The sequence below is a fragment of the Linderina pennispora genome (assembly GCF_002104995.1).
Source record: "Linderina pennispora strain ATCC 12442 chromosome Unknown DL89scaffold_8, whole genome shotgun sequence".
NCBI classification, from domain to species: domain Eukaryota; kingdom Fungi; phylum Kickxellomycota; class Kickxellomycetes; order Kickxellales; family Kickxellaceae; genus Linderina; species Linderina pennispora.
Window position 1 is genome coordinate 523057 of NW_024468256.1, and position 18851 is coordinate 541907.

At 57.3% G+C, this 18851-nt stretch overlaps 7 protein-coding genes across 7 annotated transcripts; 5 read left to right on the plus strand and 2 right to left on the minus strand.

Annotated features, from left to right (window-relative positions):
* Positions 1-54: 54 nt before the first annotated feature.
* On the plus strand, positions 55-830 carry DL89DRAFT_236055 (putative ubiquitin conjugating enzyme; the record flags this gene model as incomplete). The annotated part of the gene is made up of 2 exons (XM_040884968.1): positions 55-241; positions 344-830. 2 exons carry the CDS (start codon positions 55-57, stop codon positions 694-696), a joined length of 540 nt encoding a protein of 179 aa, XP_040742883.1. The 3' UTR covers positions 697-830.
* Positions 831-902: 72 nt separating this feature from the next.
* On the plus strand, positions 903-2595 carry DL89DRAFT_172145 (uncharacterized protein). The gene has a single exon (XM_040883806.1). It carries the CDS (start codon positions 1165-1167, stop codon positions 2434-2436), a length of 1272 nt encoding a protein of 423 aa, XP_040742884.1. The 5' UTR covers positions 903-1164; the 3' UTR covers positions 2437-2595.
* Positions 2596-2703: 108 nt separating this feature from the next.
* On the minus strand, positions 2704-4319 carry DL89DRAFT_268162 (uncharacterized protein). The gene has a single exon (XM_040887817.1). The coding sequence runs from the start codon at positions 4265-4267 to the stop codon at positions 2756-2758; it is 1512 nt and encodes a 503-aa protein (XP_040742885.1). The 5' UTR covers positions 4268-4319; the 3' UTR covers positions 2704-2755.
* Positions 4320-4919: 600 nt separating this feature from the next.
* DL89DRAFT_268163 (SGNH hydrolase) lies at positions 4920-5982 on the plus strand. Its single transcript, XM_040887818.1, has 3 exons — positions 4920-4932; positions 4973-5639; positions 5671-5982. The coding sequence occupies exons 1-3, from the start codon at positions 4925-4927 to the stop codon at positions 5863-5865; spliced, it is 870 nt and encodes a 289-aa protein (XP_040742886.1). The 5' UTR covers positions 4920-4924; the 3' UTR covers positions 5866-5982.
* An 881-nt stretch (positions 5983-6863) lies between these two features.
* Positions 6864-12212, minus strand: DL89DRAFT_268164 (uncharacterized protein). Its single transcript, XM_040887819.1, has 12 exons — positions 11169-12212; positions 10835-11109; positions 10384-10710; positions 10352-10363; positions 10092-10323; positions 9732-10045; positions 9551-9706; positions 8175-9507; positions 8073-8150; positions 7900-7989; positions 7020-7876; positions 6864-6982 (listed from the first exon to the last, which is right to left on the minus strand). The coding sequence occupies exons 1-12, from the start codon at positions 12201-12203 to the stop codon at positions 6916-6918; spliced, it is 4776 nt and encodes a 1591-aa protein (XP_040742887.1). The 5' UTR covers positions 12204-12212; the 3' UTR covers positions 6864-6915.
* Positions 12213-14289: 2077 nt separating this feature from the next.
* On the plus strand, positions 14290-17765 carry DL89DRAFT_268165 (antiviral helicase). The gene is made up of 16 exons (XM_040887820.1): positions 14290-14617; positions 14649-16604; positions 16641-16663; positions 16685-16694; positions 16719-16760; positions 16785-16802; positions 16824-16940; positions 16968-17000; positions 17031-17033; positions 17067-17090; positions 17121-17150; positions 17178-17201; positions 17229-17267; positions 17292-17342; positions 17364-17375; positions 17403-17765. The coding sequence occupies exons 1-16, from the start codon at positions 14324-14326 to the stop codon at positions 17595-17597; spliced, it is 2871 nt and encodes a 956-aa protein (XP_040742888.1). The 5' UTR covers positions 14290-14323; the 3' UTR covers positions 17598-17765.
* Positions 17766-18210: 445 nt separating this feature from the next.
* Positions 18211-18819, plus strand: DL89DRAFT_275141 (protoplast secreted protein 2 precursor; the record flags this gene model as incomplete). The annotated part of the gene is made up of 1 exon (XM_040889269.1): positions 18211-18819. One exon carries the CDS (start codon positions 18211-18213, stop codon positions 18817-18819), a length of 609 nt encoding a protein of 202 aa, XP_040742889.1.
* Between the last annotated feature and the right edge of the window lie 32 nt (positions 18820-18851).

Consider the following 18851-nt stretch of genomic DNA (forward strand, 5'->3'; position numbering starts at 1 on the left):
AGCGTACACACCCTCTTTTCCTTTGCATTTGTCTATACCTACTTGACTGCCACCATGCTCAAGATTTGGTCAATGAAGAAGGACCAGGCTGCGGCCGAGAAGAAGAAGCCCAAGGTCACGGCTGCGCACATTCGTCTTCAGAAGGACATGGGCGAGCTCCAGCTTGACCGGAACACGACAATGTCATTCCCGGACCCTAAGGACCGGCTCAACTTTGTTGTTGCCTACAGGCCCCCTACGGGTATGTATATGCACCATGCATTTTATTGCAATGCGTGCAGCACACGTACAGAGCAGGTCGTACTAAATAGACTTTCCCCTTATTAATTAATTTCCTCTGTAGGCATCTATAGAGGCGGGGAGTTCAAGTTCACATTCGCTGTCAGCCAGAACTACCCACATGAGGCGCCCAAGGTCCTGTGCACACAAAAAATCTACCACCCGAACATTGACACCGAAGGACACGTCTGCCTCAACATCCTGCGCGAGGACTGGAAGCCGGTGCTGAACATCAAGTCTATCATTTTTGGCCTGCAGATGCTATTCCTGGCACCTAACCCTGAGGACCCGCTGAACAAGGAGGCGGCCGAGCACATGTTTAACAACCGGGGGGACTTTGAGATGGCAGTCTCGCGCACCATGAACGGCGGGTTCCTCCACAATATCCACTACGACAACGTACACTACCGCGACTAAGGGCCGCGCCATTGTGTCTGTTTACGGTTTCATGTTTGACAGTAATTTCACTTTCTGGATTGATTTCTAGGCGGGTCCCTGGAGCAATTGTATGCTCAGCGCCGGTATGTGCGGAATAAACGTAGACGTGTAGAGTGTGGAGTCAGACAGCCGCAACGTAGGGTGCACCCATCAGATGACACTTAGTGCTGGATCACGGCCTAATCAAGACAGATCTAGGCCATGCCGATTTTGTTTACGGTTTTTCACGCTCGAGCACCATACTGAAAAGCCGGGCGGTTTCGCGTTTTACAGACGCTGCCTCTTTTTTCGCACTCTTTTCGAGATTATTTTAATTATTTTACACTCTTTTGCTGTATACACCAGCGCGTTTTATTTTGCTCAATTCACAGCTCCTTCAGCCCGCAATGATTCAAACAAAGGACGCATTCCCGCCGCCAGGCAATCGATCGCTTTTGAAGCAGGGCAATGACCACGGATTTATATTTCGTCCGCGGAGCCGCCCCTACTGCGACTCCCAGGGTCGTGAGAGCAGCTGGCCAAACACCACGCTCGAGGGTCCCCGTAGGCAAACTAGCGCTGTCTATGAAGCGGCCAGTTGATGTGAACAGCGCCGGCCGCCTGCATTTCCCAGAGGCCAAGCGGCGGTTGACCTCTGCGATTGCCTCTGCATCTAGAGTGGGCGCGAGTAGCCAAACGTCTGAAGGGACAAAGGACTTGTTTGTTGACGAAATTGTCAGCGTGCCTGTCCGCAAGCCAACGCAGCCCACACCACTGATTCCTCGCACACGCAACCGCTTGTTCGAGCCCTCCACACCAGCAACTGATGCAACACCGGCACAAAATGGAAGCGTGAGCAGACGGCGTCGCAGTTCCTATACTCGCCATCGTGCGTCGGGGATGGGGGACGACGGCGACGACAGCCGGTCCAGACGCAAGTCAGCCCGCAAATCAACACTGGGCCGTCGCCGTTCCACATTTTCGATGCGCGGAAAGCGCGCTTCTTCGATTGGTGGTGGATTCAAGGCGCTTCCGCACGACTCGGTTGACTCAGCTGACCTGTACCGGCATATCTCGCCTGAGCTTCCCGAGCCCATTCGTCTGCGGCAGCTTCTTGCCTGGTGCTCAATGCGCCTGGCACCAAAGACCCCGTGGCTAGAGGATCTGCCGGAGCCTGCACAAAATTTGCTGAGCAACGCATTAAAGGAGGCAGTCGACGAAGTGCATTCCGCGTTTCAGAAGGGTGAGATCGTGACGTCGTGGTACCACAGACCAGTCAATACAGATGATATGGCTGATCAAGGCGATGTAGAGCTGCAGCCACATCCAGAGAATATCTCCAATCAGAGAGCGAAAGAAGAGCTGCTGGCGCGGATTGCAAAGCTCAAGGCGGAGGATGACTCGTGGGTCGAGGAGCGGAATCGTGCCTGTGCAGAACACGCGGAAGCAATCGATCGGCTACCCTCGTCAGTCCGCTCGCTTTCGCCATCAACAGCCAGATCTGCTAGCACAAAACAGCAGCCCGTCATTGAGCCTATCAATCGAGTCAGCACGACCACAGACTGGGCAGCAGTGGACCAGGTACCAGAAGCAGCAAAATACGTTGAGGAGTCCTCTACCGATGTTATAAAGAGCGAAATTGTGGCAGCTGAGGAGCAGATGGACCGGGCGACAAAAGAAATTGAATTGCAGCTAGACGCGTTCCATATCGACATGCATCCGGTACAAGGAGCTGCATAAGGAGGCGGCCGAGCAATGTGCCAGGCTGTCAGCTAACTTGAGCTTCTCGATGGCGCAGCGGCGAACCAAAGCACAGGTCGTGGCATCTAAACCCCGCCCAGTATCGGCGAATCCCGACGATGAGGAGGCTGATCCAACACGCGACCTGCTCCGAGCGCTGTCAGCGGCATTGTGTCGAGCAAATTGAGTGCTATATTTCGCTGGCCATTCACAATATATCATTTTGAATTGCCCACCCTGTCTTGGCACCAGGTAGCCGTTTCGAAGACTGTAAGGCGTTCACCGTTAAACAAATAGTGTCTATATTTCACATTACATATCAGAAACCACAGCCTTGCTTGCCAAAAGATGCGTATCTCAGTCTGGGGATGTGCTGCTTGACCGTGCTAGCAAAGCTACTCATTCTGGACGATGGCCATCCGACCGCACCGCATACATGTAGCTCTTCCAGACAAATACGCCCTGGCATTACTGGTATGGTCGGGTAATCCATATCGTGCTTGGCGATCCCTGCTGTAAGTTTGATCAGCGACGGACATGATGAGGCGAGGACGACTATGTCCCTAGTGGCGAAGGCAACTCGGGGCAGGGCCAGCACTTGCAGATGTGTCAACCCCACCGCAGATATCCTCGAAGCTACACAGCCACTACTCATCTCGACCGGACAGGCGATATTCAGATGGATATTCCGTGCCTTTGGCGCGGCTGAAAACGCAAGGGTATATATACTTTGGGCTAGTTCATCAGGGCAGCAGTGTATCCGTGACGAAATTCGCAGTGTGGTTGCACTTCGGAAACGGCCGCTGGTAAGCACAGAGATGTTTCTGAGCAGCTGCAGGGATCCTGGGTCAACCTCGATTGAGACATGGGCCAAGTGTGCGGCATTGCCCCGGAAGATGATGTCGTTGGCATACGGGTATGAGTTGAGACACCGAATGGAGCGCAGCGCGGGAAAAGGCACACCGTCTGGCGCCAGGCGCGGAGTCTGGAACCACGAAATCTGTCCGTCCACAACTATGTTTGTGAGGCGCGGATACACAACACACCGGCCGCTCTCGTCTTGCACAGCAAGCAGCCAGGTCTGAGGGTTCGAGTCATGCAGAACAAAGCTCTCCAAGGTCAATCTGCTGTGGTATAGGAGTGAGAGCAGTGTCGAGGCATTTGTTTTTGGCAGTGTTGTCCACTCCAGCCGTGTAAGCTGCGACACAGGACCCGAGTCAAAGAGCATGCGGAGCGGGCCATCTTCCGCCGATTGTATATTTGCGAATCTGTCTGTATGGGTGCTGCTAGTAGCCGAGAATGACCCGCTATGGTCGTCCTTTATAATGGTGGTTGTGGCCAAATGAGGAAATAGGAATGCGAGGCGCCGAATGCACTGTGTGGAGTAGATACCCCTCAGTTTTGTTCTCCGTCCTGGTGCATAAACAAGTGTCAGCGCCATTGTCGCAGGAAAACAAGCATTTGACAGGATGTCGTGGCTTAGAAAGCTGATAGAGCTATAGCTGGGCCCTGTGGTACTGCTGAGCTCGAAAATAACGGCATGGACAAGGGCCTCCATGCCTAGAGACACTGCAGAGCAGATGTTGATGCGAAGCGGGTTTAGAAGAGCCTTGGGTGCTCGATCGGCGTCAGAGTAGAATGCGAGCTGAAATATGATGGGGCGTGCGACACTGCGCCAGCTGCGACAAATTGATATGAATGCGATGGCCCCAGATGCTGTGCACGCCTGCTGTCGACTGGCAAAGCCCTTGTTGTTGCGTGAGAGTCCGGTTGAATGCTCGAGGATGTTGCCAATGACGATTTCAGGCAGGTTTTGAAATGAGCAGGCCATGGTAAGCGACATGTAAGAAGAGTATAGAAATGTACAGGGGTGGAGAAAGAAGAAATGTAAGGACAGTAATGCACAGCTCCAGCTGTCATCCTTTTTCAGCGTGAGCGACAGATGCCTCACATCCTTCGTGAATGCACGCCCATTGATGCGCCCAATTTAGACTGGGGACACCTTCCGCCACGCGTGACTGGGAAGGAATGTCGACAGCTGGCCCCAGAGGCCAAAACGACAATGCAGGTTCCGAAAGCCAGACAGCGGACAACCGACGCCTTAAATTCTAACGAAGATGGGTGGGTATTCCAGTCTCTTGAAATCAGCTGAATGGCTGGCAGCCGTGGCAAGAGCCACAGAATAGCAATTTATGCATGAGCTTTTTCTACTTGTCCTCCATGCCACAAGGCGGCCTGGCCATGTTCTCCCCATGTGCCATTGTCGGCCACCTCGTTTGTTCTCCAGATGAAGGCTCTATGGAAAAAGTAGTCGAAGACAGCATCGACTTATCCTCAGAGATTCCCCAATCGGCAACTCTAGCGTGTGCTCTAGGTGCGGATACCCGAGATCAGCAAATGTAATTACTGCTTCTGTGGACTGTAACCTGCCCTAGTCCAGACTGCGCCTAGAAATGTCCAACAAACACGTTTTCTTTTTCTGCATTCCATGGCTCTGTTTCTGATTATTTCCTTTCTGCACTTTACCAATGTCGAGATATTCCGGGCAGCTCTACGACACAATTGTCTGTTTCGGGGACAGCTTGACGCAGCACGGCTGGGACGTCACAAAGCATGGCTGGGTCGCACAACTGTCGCAGGCATACCTGCGGCGACTTGATGTGGTGAACCGCGGATTCAGCGGATTCAATAGCAAGTGGGTGCGGGTCTTGTTTGACCAGCTCCTGCCAGTAAACCCAGCAATCAACGATCCCAACAAACCGCAGGATGCCCCCAAGACACCGGCCAACGAGCCTCAGGAAGCCGAGCCAGACATGCCTTCTGTGGCAGATTCAACGTGCAGCACACGCAGGTCTAAGCTCCGCCTATTCACAATCCTGCTGGGTGCCAATGACGCCCAGCTTTCCCCACTCAAGCAACATGTCCCATTGGACGAGTTCCAGGCGAATATCGAGTACTTTGTGCGGTCGCTGACCTCGCCTACCTCACAGTTCTATTCGCCCGATACGCGCATTATCCTGATCACACCACCGCCAGTAGGCGAAAAGCTGTGGAAGGAGCGGCTGGCCAACGATGGGATCGATGGGCTTGATCGGCGTAATGACAATACCAAGAAATATGCTGACGCGGTCAAGGCTGTGGGCGAAAGGTTTTCGGTCCCATGCATTGATCTGTGGACGGCTATTGAGGACAAGGTCAGCGAAGTAAGGTTGCGTAGCAACGGACAAACTTGAGTATGGTGGGTATGACACATACTCGTGGGATGGGGTACACCTTAATGCCAATGGAAACGATCTGCTGTTTGGGCTTTTGATGGCCGCGATCAGGGAGAACTTCCCAGAGCTTGATCCAGATAGCATGCCGTTTGTGGTCCCTGACCATCGGTCATTCACTGGCAGTGAGGATTTCGGCCAGCTCTTCCGGCTGTAAAGCTTCAGGTATTGCACAGCTACACATTCCGTGTATGCTAGCATGCTGGGTCCTAATGGGAGGCTTGCTCGTTCCAAAGCGATGGGCAATTCCCCGGTTGAAGAGCAGTCTTTGTTTCTTTCAATTCATCTGACTTGCGACTTTTTTTTTTTTTTTTTTTTTTTTTAAATGGCATCTTCAGACATGGCGTTTCCAGTTTGGCTGCATTGTAACAACTGCATGGCATTCGTATCAGGCAGTCGTGCAGAGATCTGGCAACAATAGGCTGTTCTACATACTTGAGTGTACACATTTGCTCTGCTCGCTCTGTCTTGGTCGTGGCCAGGCATTGCGGCGAAGTCCAGGAGCACAGACTACATGTCTAGTATGTTCAACAGTGTGTGCAATGCGATGTATAAACAGCGACGAATTGCCGGCCGAAGTAGGCAGTTTCTTTGACCCAAAGGTGGTGCTCAGTGAACTGGAGCGACTGAGATGCTGCATTCAGGTAAAAGCACAAGCGGACCAGAAAACTCTGTTGCTTGTTCCGGAACGTGGTCCATTCAGCGTCTAAGCCGTATCTTTACTCACATTGTAGTTTCAAGCAGACAACCAGCAGGCAGCAATCAGCACGCTTCGCAACAAGATAGCTCGGCAGAACAATTTGCTGGAGGAGGCTAGACACGAAGTTGAGCGAGTGCTGCGAGACCAGGCCAATTCTCAGGTGCATATGTGACGTCACCAGCGAGGAATGGCAATATCAGTCGGCAGTCGGTGCACACGTACGGCGCTATGCCTGCTGCGCCTGGGGCAGCGCGTGCACGGAATCACACCTACATACATTACTCAGCCCCAGCACCACGGCGACAACACAGTAGCCGACTTGTCTCGCCGCAGCCTGCATCACCTCCGCCGAACATGTATGCGTCTCGGGGATTCCCACATCCATTTGTTCCGCCAGCGTCACCCTCGCCGATTCATTCGCGGTCAAGCCGGCTGGTATACAGCAATCACTATAGCAGGCAGCGACGTCAATTCTAAGTAAAAAAAATGATATGTAAAGTAAAACCGCTACTCGACGCAGGTGAGCAGATACAGATCTGCCATGGCCATGTCCTTGGAAACTGGCTCTGCGGTCCTCAACCGCATAGTGGGCCATATCGCGCAGACCATACAGAGACCGCAGGACCCACGGATGCAGCGGCTGGATTTCAGCCGACGCCAAAATGCCTTCGATACATGACACGATCTTGTGCAGGCTCTCTGCACCGCCATGGCCTGTCATTCGCGAAGCAGCGAACACGGCGACTCGTGCACCAAGGATCCACGACTGGATGTGCGAGAACAGCACTGGCAACGATGTTGCACCAAGGGTGCCTGAAATTTCGACACCGTTATCGCTAATCTGATGCTTGGCATCCAGCAGTGCTGCATGAGCCAGCGACAGAGCTTCCTCGCACAACATTCCGCGGTCCATGAATTCTTTGCAGGCGGTGGGCGAGTCCTCAAACATGGCCGCCAGGTTGATCAGGGCGCGGTATGCGAGCTGCAAGTTGCGGAACTCGTCAATGTAGATGTTTGGGTTCTCATGCTCAAACAGACGGCGGTTCGGGCTCACAGCCGTCTGCACAACCACCTTGCCGCTGCTCGATCTCAGCAGGTGCTCGAAGCAGTGACTGACCAGCATGTGCGGATACTGGTTCCCGAGAGGAGTGAACCTGTCGATAATCTGCTCACACGCTTGATCACAGGCCAATTCCTTGCCCAGACGCCTGGAAATGTGCTTGGCCATGAACTCGCGGATGTCCTCGTCATCGTCCTGCAGGAGCCTCCAGAAGCACATGCGCAGGATTTCCTCGCTGGTCGGATTAAAAGGAATGTCGACTTCGCCGTCCGGTCCCGTATAGAAGCGCTTGATCATGCTGTACCGGATCACAGCTCTGCTGACAGCCTCGCGGTACGGCACTGCGCGCTCCGGGTCAGTCCACTTGAGCAGGTACGCGGCCCATTCAATCGACCGCTTGTGGACGACCTCCAGGGCGTAGTCACCTGGACTGCTGCACACTGTTGGAGCAGATGGAGGAGAGCACCCTGGTACTGCACGAACGAGGTGGCAACGGAGAGCGGGCAGAAGCGGGCATTGAGCTGGTTGGAGATGTCGTCCCAGTGGCCGATCAATCGCCAATGGGGAATTCGCGGGCGTCAATGTCCAGGCGAGTGCACAGAACGGCCAGCAGCAGGATGGATTTGGAGCGCACCAGTGGGTCGAGCGCCGGCTGTATGGTGCCAGGGAGCTCGCTCGCGCGCTGGGGCGACATGGCGTCAATGACAAGGAAGCTGAGGAGATTGAGGATGCCGATGCGCTCAAATATCTCGATCTGGCCGGTGCTAATGTGGGCAATCAGCCAGTCCAGCAGCACAATCTTGGCCTCGTAGAACTCGTTGTTGGTGAGGATGTTTTCAAACACAACCCACGGGTTATACGACACCTGGCGACCCTCAGCAGCATATGGGGAAGTGTCCACCTCGAGCTGCACGGTACCGTCGTCCTGCAGAACTGCAGCGGTTGTGTCGTCGATGCAGGCCAGCAGCAGGCTGGTCAGCTCCTGGAGCGTACCAAAGGCGCCGGGGATCTGGGCGCCACCGATGGCCACCAGTGTGTCGGGATTAGAGAACAGCGGGTGCAGGAAGCCGTATAGGATGGAGATGCGGAACCGCGACAAAACAAGCTTTGTAGTCTTGATCAGTGACAAATCGTCGACGCCAGCCAGCAGCCAGTCCTCGCCACGTGCCACATACTCGTTGATAATGCACAGATACTTGAAGCGCACCATGTCCGACACGTCATCGGCTGACTGGGCGTAGCAGCCATCATCGGCACCCTGTATCAGCTGTGGCCACAGCGAAGTCAGTGCCGGGAAGACCTGCATGACAAAGGCGCGACGCATGGAATCGGTGGAGTTGCCCTGGCGCCAATGCACGCGCAGCAGCTCCTGGACCTGACACAGTACGCCGTGGCAGCTGTTGGTCAGGATGGCATTGCCGTTCTGACGGATGCTCTTAAGCAGCGCCAGAACCACAGATACAGCCTTGTCGCCGGGGATCAGTGGAGCAAAGGCGCGGGCAGCCATTTCGCGAGTCTTGAAGACGGGGCTGTCGACGCACATCTCGACAAGCTCGGTGAACGAGTACATGGTGAGCATGGTGGAGGCCGAGGTCACGTGCACAGTCGAGTTGCGCTCATTGACCTTGGTCATCGGTTCTTGGTCCAGGTTCATCGGCGGCGCAACCGCAGCGGAGGCGGACTCCGAGTGTGGCGACGTAGCAAGCACACCAACTGATGCGGCAATCTCGGCCTGGCTCGGCTGGCGCTGGTGGCCGGTAGCAGCAGGAACGTTCAGGGGTACGCTGGCAGCAGCGACAGTGAAGGGCTCAGGAGTGTTATCATCGGGCTTCTCGAGCTCCTTGGGTGACGGCTGCAGGCGGGCAAGCAGGATCAGGCACGGATAGAGCGCTGGGTGGATTAGGCGGGCGCCGCTACGCATCACCGCACCAACGGGGTCGTAATCGGGCAACTCAGCATCGCCAACAGCCTCCTGCAGCATTTCGGCTGAGTGCTCGACGATGTCGGCCTCGGCCATCTGGTCGACTGCGTCCTTCAAGCTGATTAGTCAGGAACGGATGCAGGCCTGGGAAGCGTGTGAACAGCTCGCGGCCGGTGATGCCGTCGTAGATGGTCTCCTCGCGCGCCTTGTTGGCGCCGAAAACGCGACGCGTCAGGGCCGCGTACAGCAGCCCGCACACGTTGCGGATGGCCCAGTGGCGTGAGCGCAGCCCAGTCAGCGAGAGGAACATACGCATGCTCTATGTATGGCACAATGTCGGACGCAAGCGTCTTGTCGTCAAGCAGCACGCGCAGCATGTTGATAGCATGCACCTGCGGTAGGTCCACTGTGCCGTCACCCGCCGAGTCCACATTGACTGCAGTGTTTACAGGTTCGGGATCGACGTGGAGGTCGGTGGCCAGCGCAAAAATACGGTCCATAGCGCGCGGCAGCAGTGCCTGCGTTGCGTTTTTATCACACGTCAGAATCGCCAGCAGGCAGAGCGGCCAGCCCGCGCTGCGCCGCGTGACCGAGACCTGGCAGATCGTGACGATGTCCAGACACTGCTCGAGCCACTGCGCGACTCTGCGGCTCAGCTCGGCGTTGGACGAGTGGTAGAGCCGCCGGCACACCGCTGTGAACGCCGGGTGGACTGCCGGAGAAAGCGCCGCGGTGGCGGATCGACGTCAGCAGTGTGCGCAGGAGGTCGCCGATTTCGCCCACCTTCGACTCGTCCAGCAGCGGCTCGACTCGGTCGTGGACCAGGTCAGTGCCTGGCGGGCTGGTGGCCACAACGGCAAGCAGACCGGCCACCTCCTTGATTGCTCGCCAGCAGTACGAGAGAATCACCTGCTGCCGTGGTCCCACCAGGACCCTCGAGGCCTGACACATCGCCATTATACTCGTCGTCATCCCTCGTCGTCGTCATCATCACCACCAATATCGGACTTGGGCGTCGGCATCCACAATGGCCGTCGACGACTTGATGATCTCGTCGATCTTTGTCTCCATCTCTCTAAACGACGATGGGATGTTGCCTTCGGGTGACGCGCTGGTCAGAACGCCAAGCACGATGTTGCTGATCTCGATGGCTGAGCCAGACAGATCCGCGAGCCACTGCTTCCACAGATGCGCGTTCTGCTGGACAGCCCGCGACTCGAAATCGACCTCCTCGGCGACATAGTGTGCGGCGGTAAGGAGGCCGTGCAGCGGGTAGTTCTGCGCTGCATCAAGCAGGTTCTTTGCCGCGGCGTCCTGGCACCTGCGGATCATCGCCAGCAGGCCAGGTGGCAAAAGCCAGATCGTGCGGCAGCAGCCTGTTGATGGGCGCCAGATCGGGCTGCGCGTCAGCAAAGCTGAGAGGGATTCCCTGCAGAATGACAAACTTGCGGAACAGCCAGCGGATGATCAGCGCACCGCTCTCGCTCTCGCCGGCTCTGGTGTTGTTGACCAAGCGCAACGCGCGCCGGAGCAGGCTGTCAGCCCAGCTCTTGGCTGCCTTTTCGGCACTGGCACTGCCAGCGGCCACCAGGGGCCACTCAGTCAGCAGCGCAAAGGCGCTGGATCGGTTGGTATCAAATGGGTCGTCGAGGAGAACGTGTGTGAGCACCGGAATAACCTCGTTCGCGGTGACATTTGAGCCAGCATTGGCGATGGTCAGCTGGGGACATGAGCTGCTCAAAGTCCGGCGACGACAGCCCCTGGACTGATGAACGGCACCATCGAGTCATCGGGTGCCTGGGCAGGGCGCCCCGGAGTGAAGAAACGCGTCAGAATGTCCAGCCACTTGAGCCCCATTGCAACCTTGGCAAAGCCAGCTCCCGGATACAGGCATCCGCGCACGGCCAGATCCACCCACTGGTTAACAGCCCGCTCGACACCCTCCAGCGTGGCACGGGCCTGCGCAACCATCTCGTCCTGCGACAGAATGCCCAGCTCGCGCAGCACCTGCTCCTCGGTCTTGCCCTGAGCCAGCCCATCTGCCACAGCAGCTTCACGCTTGGCCTTCTCGCGGTGCCGCACCTTCTGCGACGGCACTGGCGGCCTGCCCGTCGTGACGATCCGGTGAGCATGTGTGGCTATGCTGACCAGGCGTGTGGCCAGCATAGTCAAGGCGCTGTACTGCTGCTGGCGGAAATCTGCCGACGTGGCATTGGAGGACACGCGCAAAAGCTTGAACAGCAGATCGAACTCGACATTGGACAGCGGCGTCGACAGACGGCGGGCCTCGCACAGCAGCCCAAGCATATCGGCACGCACCGACCAGTCGGGGTGGTAGACCGCCTGGTTGAGCATCGCCATCAGCGGTGCTCTGGTGCCCTCAGCGAGCTTGACTTCGCCAGTTGGCTGCTGCTCCTGCTCCGAGTCGACGCGGGCCAGCTGTCCGATGGTAATCAGATCCAGCGACCTTGCCACTTTCAGCACAATGATCAGTGCATGCTGGCGGCTGGCCTCCAGCACTTGTTCCGAGATCGACAGCGAGCGCTTGCGGCCCATCGATGATGATGGCAGCGGCTGCTGGTAGGGCAGGTGCCTGGTCAGCGATTTCAGGATCTCGGTGACAATGTGCGGGAACGTGCGGAACAGATTCGGGCAGACGTGCTTGGCCAGCATGCGGCGGATGTTGTCGTCATGCTTGCAAAGGGCACTGATCACAGGCGTGACCCACAGCCGCATGTACTGGCCCTCGAGGTGATGTGCAGCCGCCTCCCGCTGGTCGTCGCTGAGCCCGTCGCTGGGCGAGCCCTTGCGCATGTTGCGCACGTCGGCCTCGCAGCGAACCAGAATGGCTGCAAACAGAGCCGCCACGCGCGGCGCCATCATGACCTGCGCAAGCGTCACAAAGCACTGCTCCAGGAGATCGGGCTGGCGGCGGAACAGCTGCAGGATGTCGACGCGTGAGCACAGTGTGGCCAGCAGCGAGTACTTGACCTTGCGACTCCAGTCCATGGTCAGCACCAGATCCAGCACGTCGTTGAGGAACGCGTCGCTGCTGGGCTCGGCCGGGCCAGCTGTCCCACCCGGCAGAGTGCCGATCTTGGCCACCGCCTTGCTCATCGCCGAGCCAATGTCCAAGAATGCCTCGAAGATCACCCGGACCTTGGCCTGCACCGCGTCCAGCGGATCGTCCCAGTAGCTCCACAGATACCCCATGATGCGCTCGCGCTGCAGCACCAGCACGCGCTGCCCCAGCGCAAATGCCACAGTATGGCGGTTCCGCGACTCGACATCGGCGCAGCCCGAGTCGTATTCGTCGACACAGCACATCAGCAGCTTGGCCGTCTCCTGCAGCCACACCGCCATCGACTCAAACACGACCACCTTGACTCCTGGCGCCAGCTGCGAGCGCCCACACACGGACGCGATATGTGTGAAGACAGCCTCGTGGACAGTGTTGACCACGTCAGAGTACTTGGCCGATGGTGCGATGTCCAGCGGCAGCAGCGTTGTCTCGTATGGTGCAAACGACACAATCGCACGTGCCACGCATACCATCGACACTGCGTCGTCCAGGCACCGCGCGCGCTGGGGCGAGTTGTCGATCTCGGGCAGATACGACGTGGGCTGGTCTGCCACATGAGCCGTCGCGCTGACCTCCATGTCCAGTGTGCGCTGCGCCAGAGCCATGGCTCGGTCGCGCACAGACATACCCGAGCCGCCAATCAGCGCTACAAGCACCATCGCTGCTACTTCGCGCGCTTCGAGCATGGCGCCCTCGCACCCAACCACGCTCCAGCACAGCAGGTATAGCTGCGCCAGAACCGCACGAACGCTGTCTGGTGATGCTGGCGGCGCCAGGGCGGCCAAGACCTCGTCCTGCAGATTGCAGGCCCCTTGCCTGCTGCCGTCCTCGCGCTGCAGGAACTTGGAGATGACCAGGAATGCCAGTCGGATTACATGTGTGCAGTCCTCGCGCATGGCTACCACCTCTGCCGAGCCCAGATCCGGGCTTGGCTCATGCAGTTGCGGCACGATCTTCTCCAACGACCTCGCAATGTGGCTCAGCACCGCATCGGCCATTCTCCTGACCACCGGCAGCCCGACCGAAATGCCCACCAGCGTCTGCAGCGCCTGTGCCTGGTGGCCCGCCCCGTGCTTCGCGTACTCGTCCACTATGGCTGTACTAACAGCGTCTGCATCACTACTCGCTTTGGTAATGAACGCCAGCAGGTGCTGCCGCAGGCTGCCATTGACCGCCGACGGGTCCATAGAGCTCAGCGCCTTGATCAGTGGGATTGCCTGGCGCCGCACCGTCACGTCGGATGGCAGAAAGAAGCACTCGACGGCCAGCGGGACCAACACCGAGCGCACAAACCCGAGCGTCGCCTCGCTGATACCCTCGATTTTTTCCAGATCCACCAGGTGCTTCTCGATGACCTTCAGGTGCTTGCTCTGCTCTAGCCAGGTCGCGCTGCGCTCCGTGGACAAACGCCCGGCCTCGTCTGATAGTTTTTGTAGGAGCGCTGCCTCCTTGCTGTTAGCGGTGCCTGATGCCTGGTACGGCGATGCCTCGATCCGCTCCGCCCAGCATGGTGCCACTGGGATCGGACGTCTGGCTCCCTTGGTGCCGCGCTTGTTTTTTTGAAGTATCCCCATGAGTTTGTACGGCTGCTAATTGCTAGGATAGTAGAAAGTGTGTAAAATTTTTTTTCTTCAAAAGTCCGACAAGAGCTCGCTGAGACGCCAGAGCCTAGAAAGAGGTCCACAGCACACCTAAATATCTCGACTCGCCAACAGAGCGGATCAATGCGGCTCGGCTCGGGTGGGCAGATTTTTCAAGCTTTTTTGTGTCCAGCGTTGAAATACAATGCCTGTGTCTTTTCCCCTTTCACCGTTCAGCTCTCAGCAAACAATATTTAAATTTCATACGCGCAATGGAGAGTAGCAAACTGTTTGACGTGTTCAACGAGTCCGACAGCGGCTCCGAGATGTCAGACGTTGAGGAGGACTTCCAGACCACGACAACGACTGCATCGAATGACTCCGAGCTGAAGCGGAAACAGACTGAGGACGAGAGTGAAGACATGGGCAGCAGCATCGGCGACAGCCAGACAGACGAGGCTGACACAAAGCGGTCGCGCGTAGACTCTGACGCTGTGTCCAAGAAGCAGCAGCCCGAGCAGGCAGCGATCCTGGCCGACTCGTTCGAGGAGGACCTGAGGCGCGAGGTGAAGCCGGCCGGCCTTGACACAAGCGCAGGCGGACAAGGAGACAGGCAATCTGGTTCTGAGCCACTCAGTGCGCCACCAGGTGTCGATTCCGCCTGGCTATGATTACGTGCCCCTTTCGCAGCGGCCAAAGATCGCCGATCCGGCGCGCACCTACCCGTTCGAGCTGGATCCGTTCCAGGCAGCCTCCGTGCAGTGCATTGACAGTGACGAGTCGGTGTTGGTGGCCGCCCATACGTCGGCCGGTAAGACCGTCGTGGCCGAGTACGCAATTGCACAGTGCCTGCGCAACAAGCAGCGCGTTATCTACACGTCGCCGATCAAGGCACTGTCGAATCAGAAGTTTAGAGAGTTCCAGGAGGAGTTCAAGGATGTGGGTCTGATGACCGGCGATGTGACGATCAACCCACAGGCCAGCTGCCTAGTCATGACCACCGAGATTTTGCGCAGCATGCTGTACCGTGGTTCCGAGCTGATGCGCGAGGTTGCCTGGGTTGTCTTTGATGAGATCCATTATATGCGCGACAAGGAGCGCGGTGTTGTCTGGGAGGAGACCATCATTCTGCTGCCCCACAACGTGCACTTTGTGTTCTTGTCCGCTACCATCCCGAACGCCATGCAGTTTGCCGAGTGGATCACAAAGACACATAACCAGCCGTGCCACGTTGTCTACACGGATTTCCGGCCGACGCCACTGCAGCACTATCTGTTCCCGCAGGGCGGTGACGGCATCCACCTGGTCGTCGACGAGAAGAGCCAGTTCCGCGAGGAGAACTTTCAGCGCGCTATCTCGTCGCTGCAGCAGGCACAGGGCCAGACGGCTGATGACGTCAAGGGCATCGGCAAGGGCAAGCAGAAGAAGGGCAAGTCGAACAAGGGCAAGCAGGGGTCCAAGAGCGACATCTACAAGATTGTGAAGATGATCATGACCCGCAACTACCAGCCGGTGATTGTGTTCTGCTTCTCAAAGCGCGAATGCGAGGGTCTGGCGCTGCAGATGAGCAAGCTCGACTTTAACACTGAGGACGAGAAGGAGCTTGTGTCCAAGGTCTTTAGCAGTGCCATCAACTCGCTTGACGAGGACGACCGCAAGCTGCCGCAGATCGAGAACATCCTGCCGCTGCTGCGCCGGGGCATCGGAATCCACCACTCGGGCCTGCTCCCAATTCTGAAGGAAGTCATTGAGATTCTGTTCCAGGAGGGTCTGCTCAAGTGCCTCTTTGCCACAGAGACCTTCTCCATTGGCCTCAACATGCCGGCGCGCACGGTTGTATTCACCTCGGTGCGCAAGTTTGACGGCAAGGACTTCCGCTGGGTCATGTCTGGCGAGTACATCCAGATGAGTGGTCGTGCTGGTCGACGTGGTCTTGACGACCGTGGCGTGGTCATCATGATGCTGGACGAGAAGATGGAGCCGGCGATTGCCAAGGGCATGGTCAAGGGCGAGCCCGACGTGCTGAACTCTGCCTTCCATCTGTCGTACAACATGGTTCTGAACCTGATGCGCGTCGAGACGTTCACACCGCAGTTCATGCTGGAGCGATCGTTCCATCAGTTCCAGACCCAGGCGCAGATTCCCAAGCTCGAGGCCAAGGTGGACGACCTGCAGGAGGAGCTCTCGCTGATGAAGATTAACGACGAGCCCAGTGTCAAGCGCTTCTACGATCTGCGCACCCAGCTCGATTCGATGTCGGGCGAGATGGTCAAGGTCATTGTCCACCCGTCCCACTCGCTGCCGTACCTGCAACCAGGCCGTCTGGTGCGGGTTAATGTCGGGGGGCTGAACTTTGGCTGGGGCTGCGTGACGTTCTTCCAGCGCAAGATCATCAAGGACAACAAGAAGAAGAACCCGAGGTCCAAGGACGAGGACGACAAGAATGTCGGTGCCGACGACTACATTGTGGACGTGCTAATGCACTGCAAGCGTGCTGACAAGGACACGCTGCGCAAGCTCGAGGCGACATCAACTACCGATGGCGATATGGCGGTAGTGCCGTGCGATATCAACGACACATCTGGCGAGACCATGGTCGTGCCCGTTCTGCTGTCGGCCTTGGATCGCATCAGCTCGGTCCGCGTGCACTTGCCCAAGGACTTGAAGGCGGCGTCGCAGCGCAGGGACATGCGCAAGCGTCTGGCTGAGGTGCAGAAGCGTCTTGAGGGCAAGATTCCGACCCTGGACCCGGTCAGCGACATGGGCATCAAGGACGAGGCGTTCAAGCAGCTTGCCCGCAAGATCACAATGCTGGAAACCAAGCTGCACGAGCACAAGCTGTTTGGCAGTCCTGAAGAAGCCGCGCTGTTCACAAAGTACCAGGAGAAGGTGCAGACCGAAGGCCAGCTGCGCGAGCTGCAGCGCAAGATCTCGGACGCCAACTCTGCGGTGCAGCTCGAGGAGCTCAAATGCCGCAAGCGCGTGCTGCGCCGTCTCGGCTACACGACCTCGGAGGACGTGATCACGATAAAGGGCCGGGTAGCGTGCGAAATCACGTCTGGCGACGAGCTGCTCCTGACCGAGCTCATGTTCCACGGTGTGTTCAACGATCTGACTGCCGAGCAGACGGTCTCGTTGCTATCGTGCTTTGTGTTCCAGGAAAAGACCAACGATGAGCCGCCCAAGCTCAAGGAGGAGCTGGCAGCGCCGCTGCGCGTGATGCAGGAGTCGGCGAGGCAGATTGCGCAGACATCGAACGAGTGCAAGCTGCATGTCAACGAGGAGGAGTACGTCGAGAGCTTCCGCCCCGAGCTGATGGATGTGGTGAGCTCGTGGTGCCGCGGTGCCAAGTTCTCGCAGATCTGCAAGATGACAGATGTGTTTGAGGGCTCGCTGATCCGCGCCTTCCGCCGCCTCGAGGAGCTGCTGAGGCAAATGTGCCAGGCGGCCAAGGCCATCGGCAATGTCGACCTGGAGAACAAGTTTGCGGACGGCATCACCATGATCAAGCGCGACATTATCTTTGCTGCCTCACTTTATCTTTAGCGACCCATCCTTCTGCAGGCCTGTGACGTATCTTTATAAAAAAGACTTATTCTTTTTGCTCGATGAGTAGCGATGCCAAAGGGCCCGGCCAACAGCCAGCTCCCCTCAGCCGACCCCCTCTCCCTCAGGCACACGTCATCCATAGGCTTCCCGCTATTTTTACCATACTCCTGCTCGCATGTTCTCCCGGTGGTGGTGCCTTATCCCAAGTGGGACGAGTATCCCGCGGCTCGCATGGCATGCAAACCGATGAGTCGCAAAAGGGAGCTGAAGTACTGGAGAGCATTGCTAGCGCTGCTTTCTAGTTTCCTAATGAAGCAACACCGCCGCAAGGTTTCCGGATGTGGGACAATCAATAGTAAGCATTACAACTCCCGCATGTTCAGACAGCCGATGGATCTGTCAGCAGGTATAGCGGTATGACAAATGCATGCCAATACTAATCTTCGGTCTCTAGGACCGACGAAGCCCCTGCTGCTGCCGTTGCTCATGCCCCCCGATGTGTGGCTTCAAGAGGTATAAAAACAAGTTGAGACAGCGCCTCAATCCCTTGCCTCCTACCTCCTTCACTTCCTCACCAACAGCACTCGACATTCTATATTTTTCAAACACCATGGCACCCAAGGTCTTTGTCATCACTTACTCGGTCTACGGACACGTCAATAAGCTTGCGTCCTCCGTCGTCAAGGGCCTCCAAAAGACCGGCGGCGTGCAAGTGTCGCAGTTCCAGTTTCCTGAAACCCTAAACAGCACTATTCTGAAGGCCATCCACGCGGCGCCCAAGCCCGACATCCCCGAGATCACCGTCGACAAGCTAGCCGAGGCCGACGGGATTCTGTTTGGGTTCCCGACGCGCTATGGCAACGCGCCGGCGCAGGTCCGCGCCTTCCTCGACTCGACCGGCGGGCTGTTCGCCAAGGCCTCGCTGTACGGCAAGGCCGGCGGGGTGTTCTTTTCGACCGCCTCGCAGCATGGCGGGCAGGAGGTCACGGCGTCCTCGTTCATGTCTAATCTGGTGCACCAGGGGATGGTGTATGTGCCGATTGGGTATAAGAGCCCGCATCTGTCGGATCTGAGCGAGATCGTCGGCGGGTCGGCGTGGGGCGCAGGCACGATTGCTGCCAACGACGGGTCAAGGCAGCCCAGCGAGAAGGAGCTGGCGATTGCCGAGTTCCAGGGCGAGGAGTTTGCAAAGGTCGTCAAGAAGCTGGCTGGAAAGTAGTTTTTTTTTTTTTTTCCTTAAAATGGTCGCGT

Excerpts from the sequence above, each read along its gene's own strand:
- DL89DRAFT_172145 (XM_040883806.1), top strand. The coding sequence starts at position 1,165 with ATGACCACGGATTTATATTTCGTCCGCGGAGCCGCCCCTACTGCGACT.
- DL89DRAFT_268162 (XM_040887817.1), bottom strand. The coding sequence starts at position 4,267 with ATGGCCTGCTCATTTCAAAACCTGCCTGAAATCGTCATTGGCAACATC.
- DL89DRAFT_268163 (XM_040887818.1), top strand. Across the intron at positions 5,640-5,670 it reads TTGAGGACAAGGTCAGCGAA|TATGGTGGGTATGACACATA; the intron begins GTAAGGTTGCGT and ends GACAAACTTGAG.
- DL89DRAFT_268164 (XM_040887819.1), bottom strand. The coding sequence starts at position 12,203 with ATGCGCAAGGGCTCGCCCAGCGACGGGCTCAGCGACGACCAGCGGGAG. Across the intron at positions 10,711-10,834 it reads ATCCGCTGGCTGTTCCGCAA|GTGCCAGGACGCCGCGGCAA; the intron begins GTTTGTCATTCT and ends GATGATCCGCAG. Across the intron at positions 6,983-7,019 it reads CCGTGGGTCCTGCGGTCTCT|GACCGCAGAGCCAGTTTCCA; the intron begins GTATGGTCTGCG and ends TATGCGGTTGAG.
- DL89DRAFT_268165 (XM_040887820.1), top strand. The coding sequence starts at position 14,324 with ATGGAGAGTAGCAAACTGTTTGACGTGTTCAACGAGTCCGACAGCGGC. Across the intron at positions 17,091-17,120 it reads TGATCACGATAAAGGGCCGG|CTGCTCCTGACCGAGCTCAT; the intron begins GTAGCGTGCGAA and ends TCTGGCGACGAG. Across the intron at positions 17,268-17,291 it reads AGCTGGCAGCGCCGCTGCGC|ATTGCGCAGACATCGAACGA; the intron begins GTGATGCAGGAG and ends TCGGCGAGGCAG.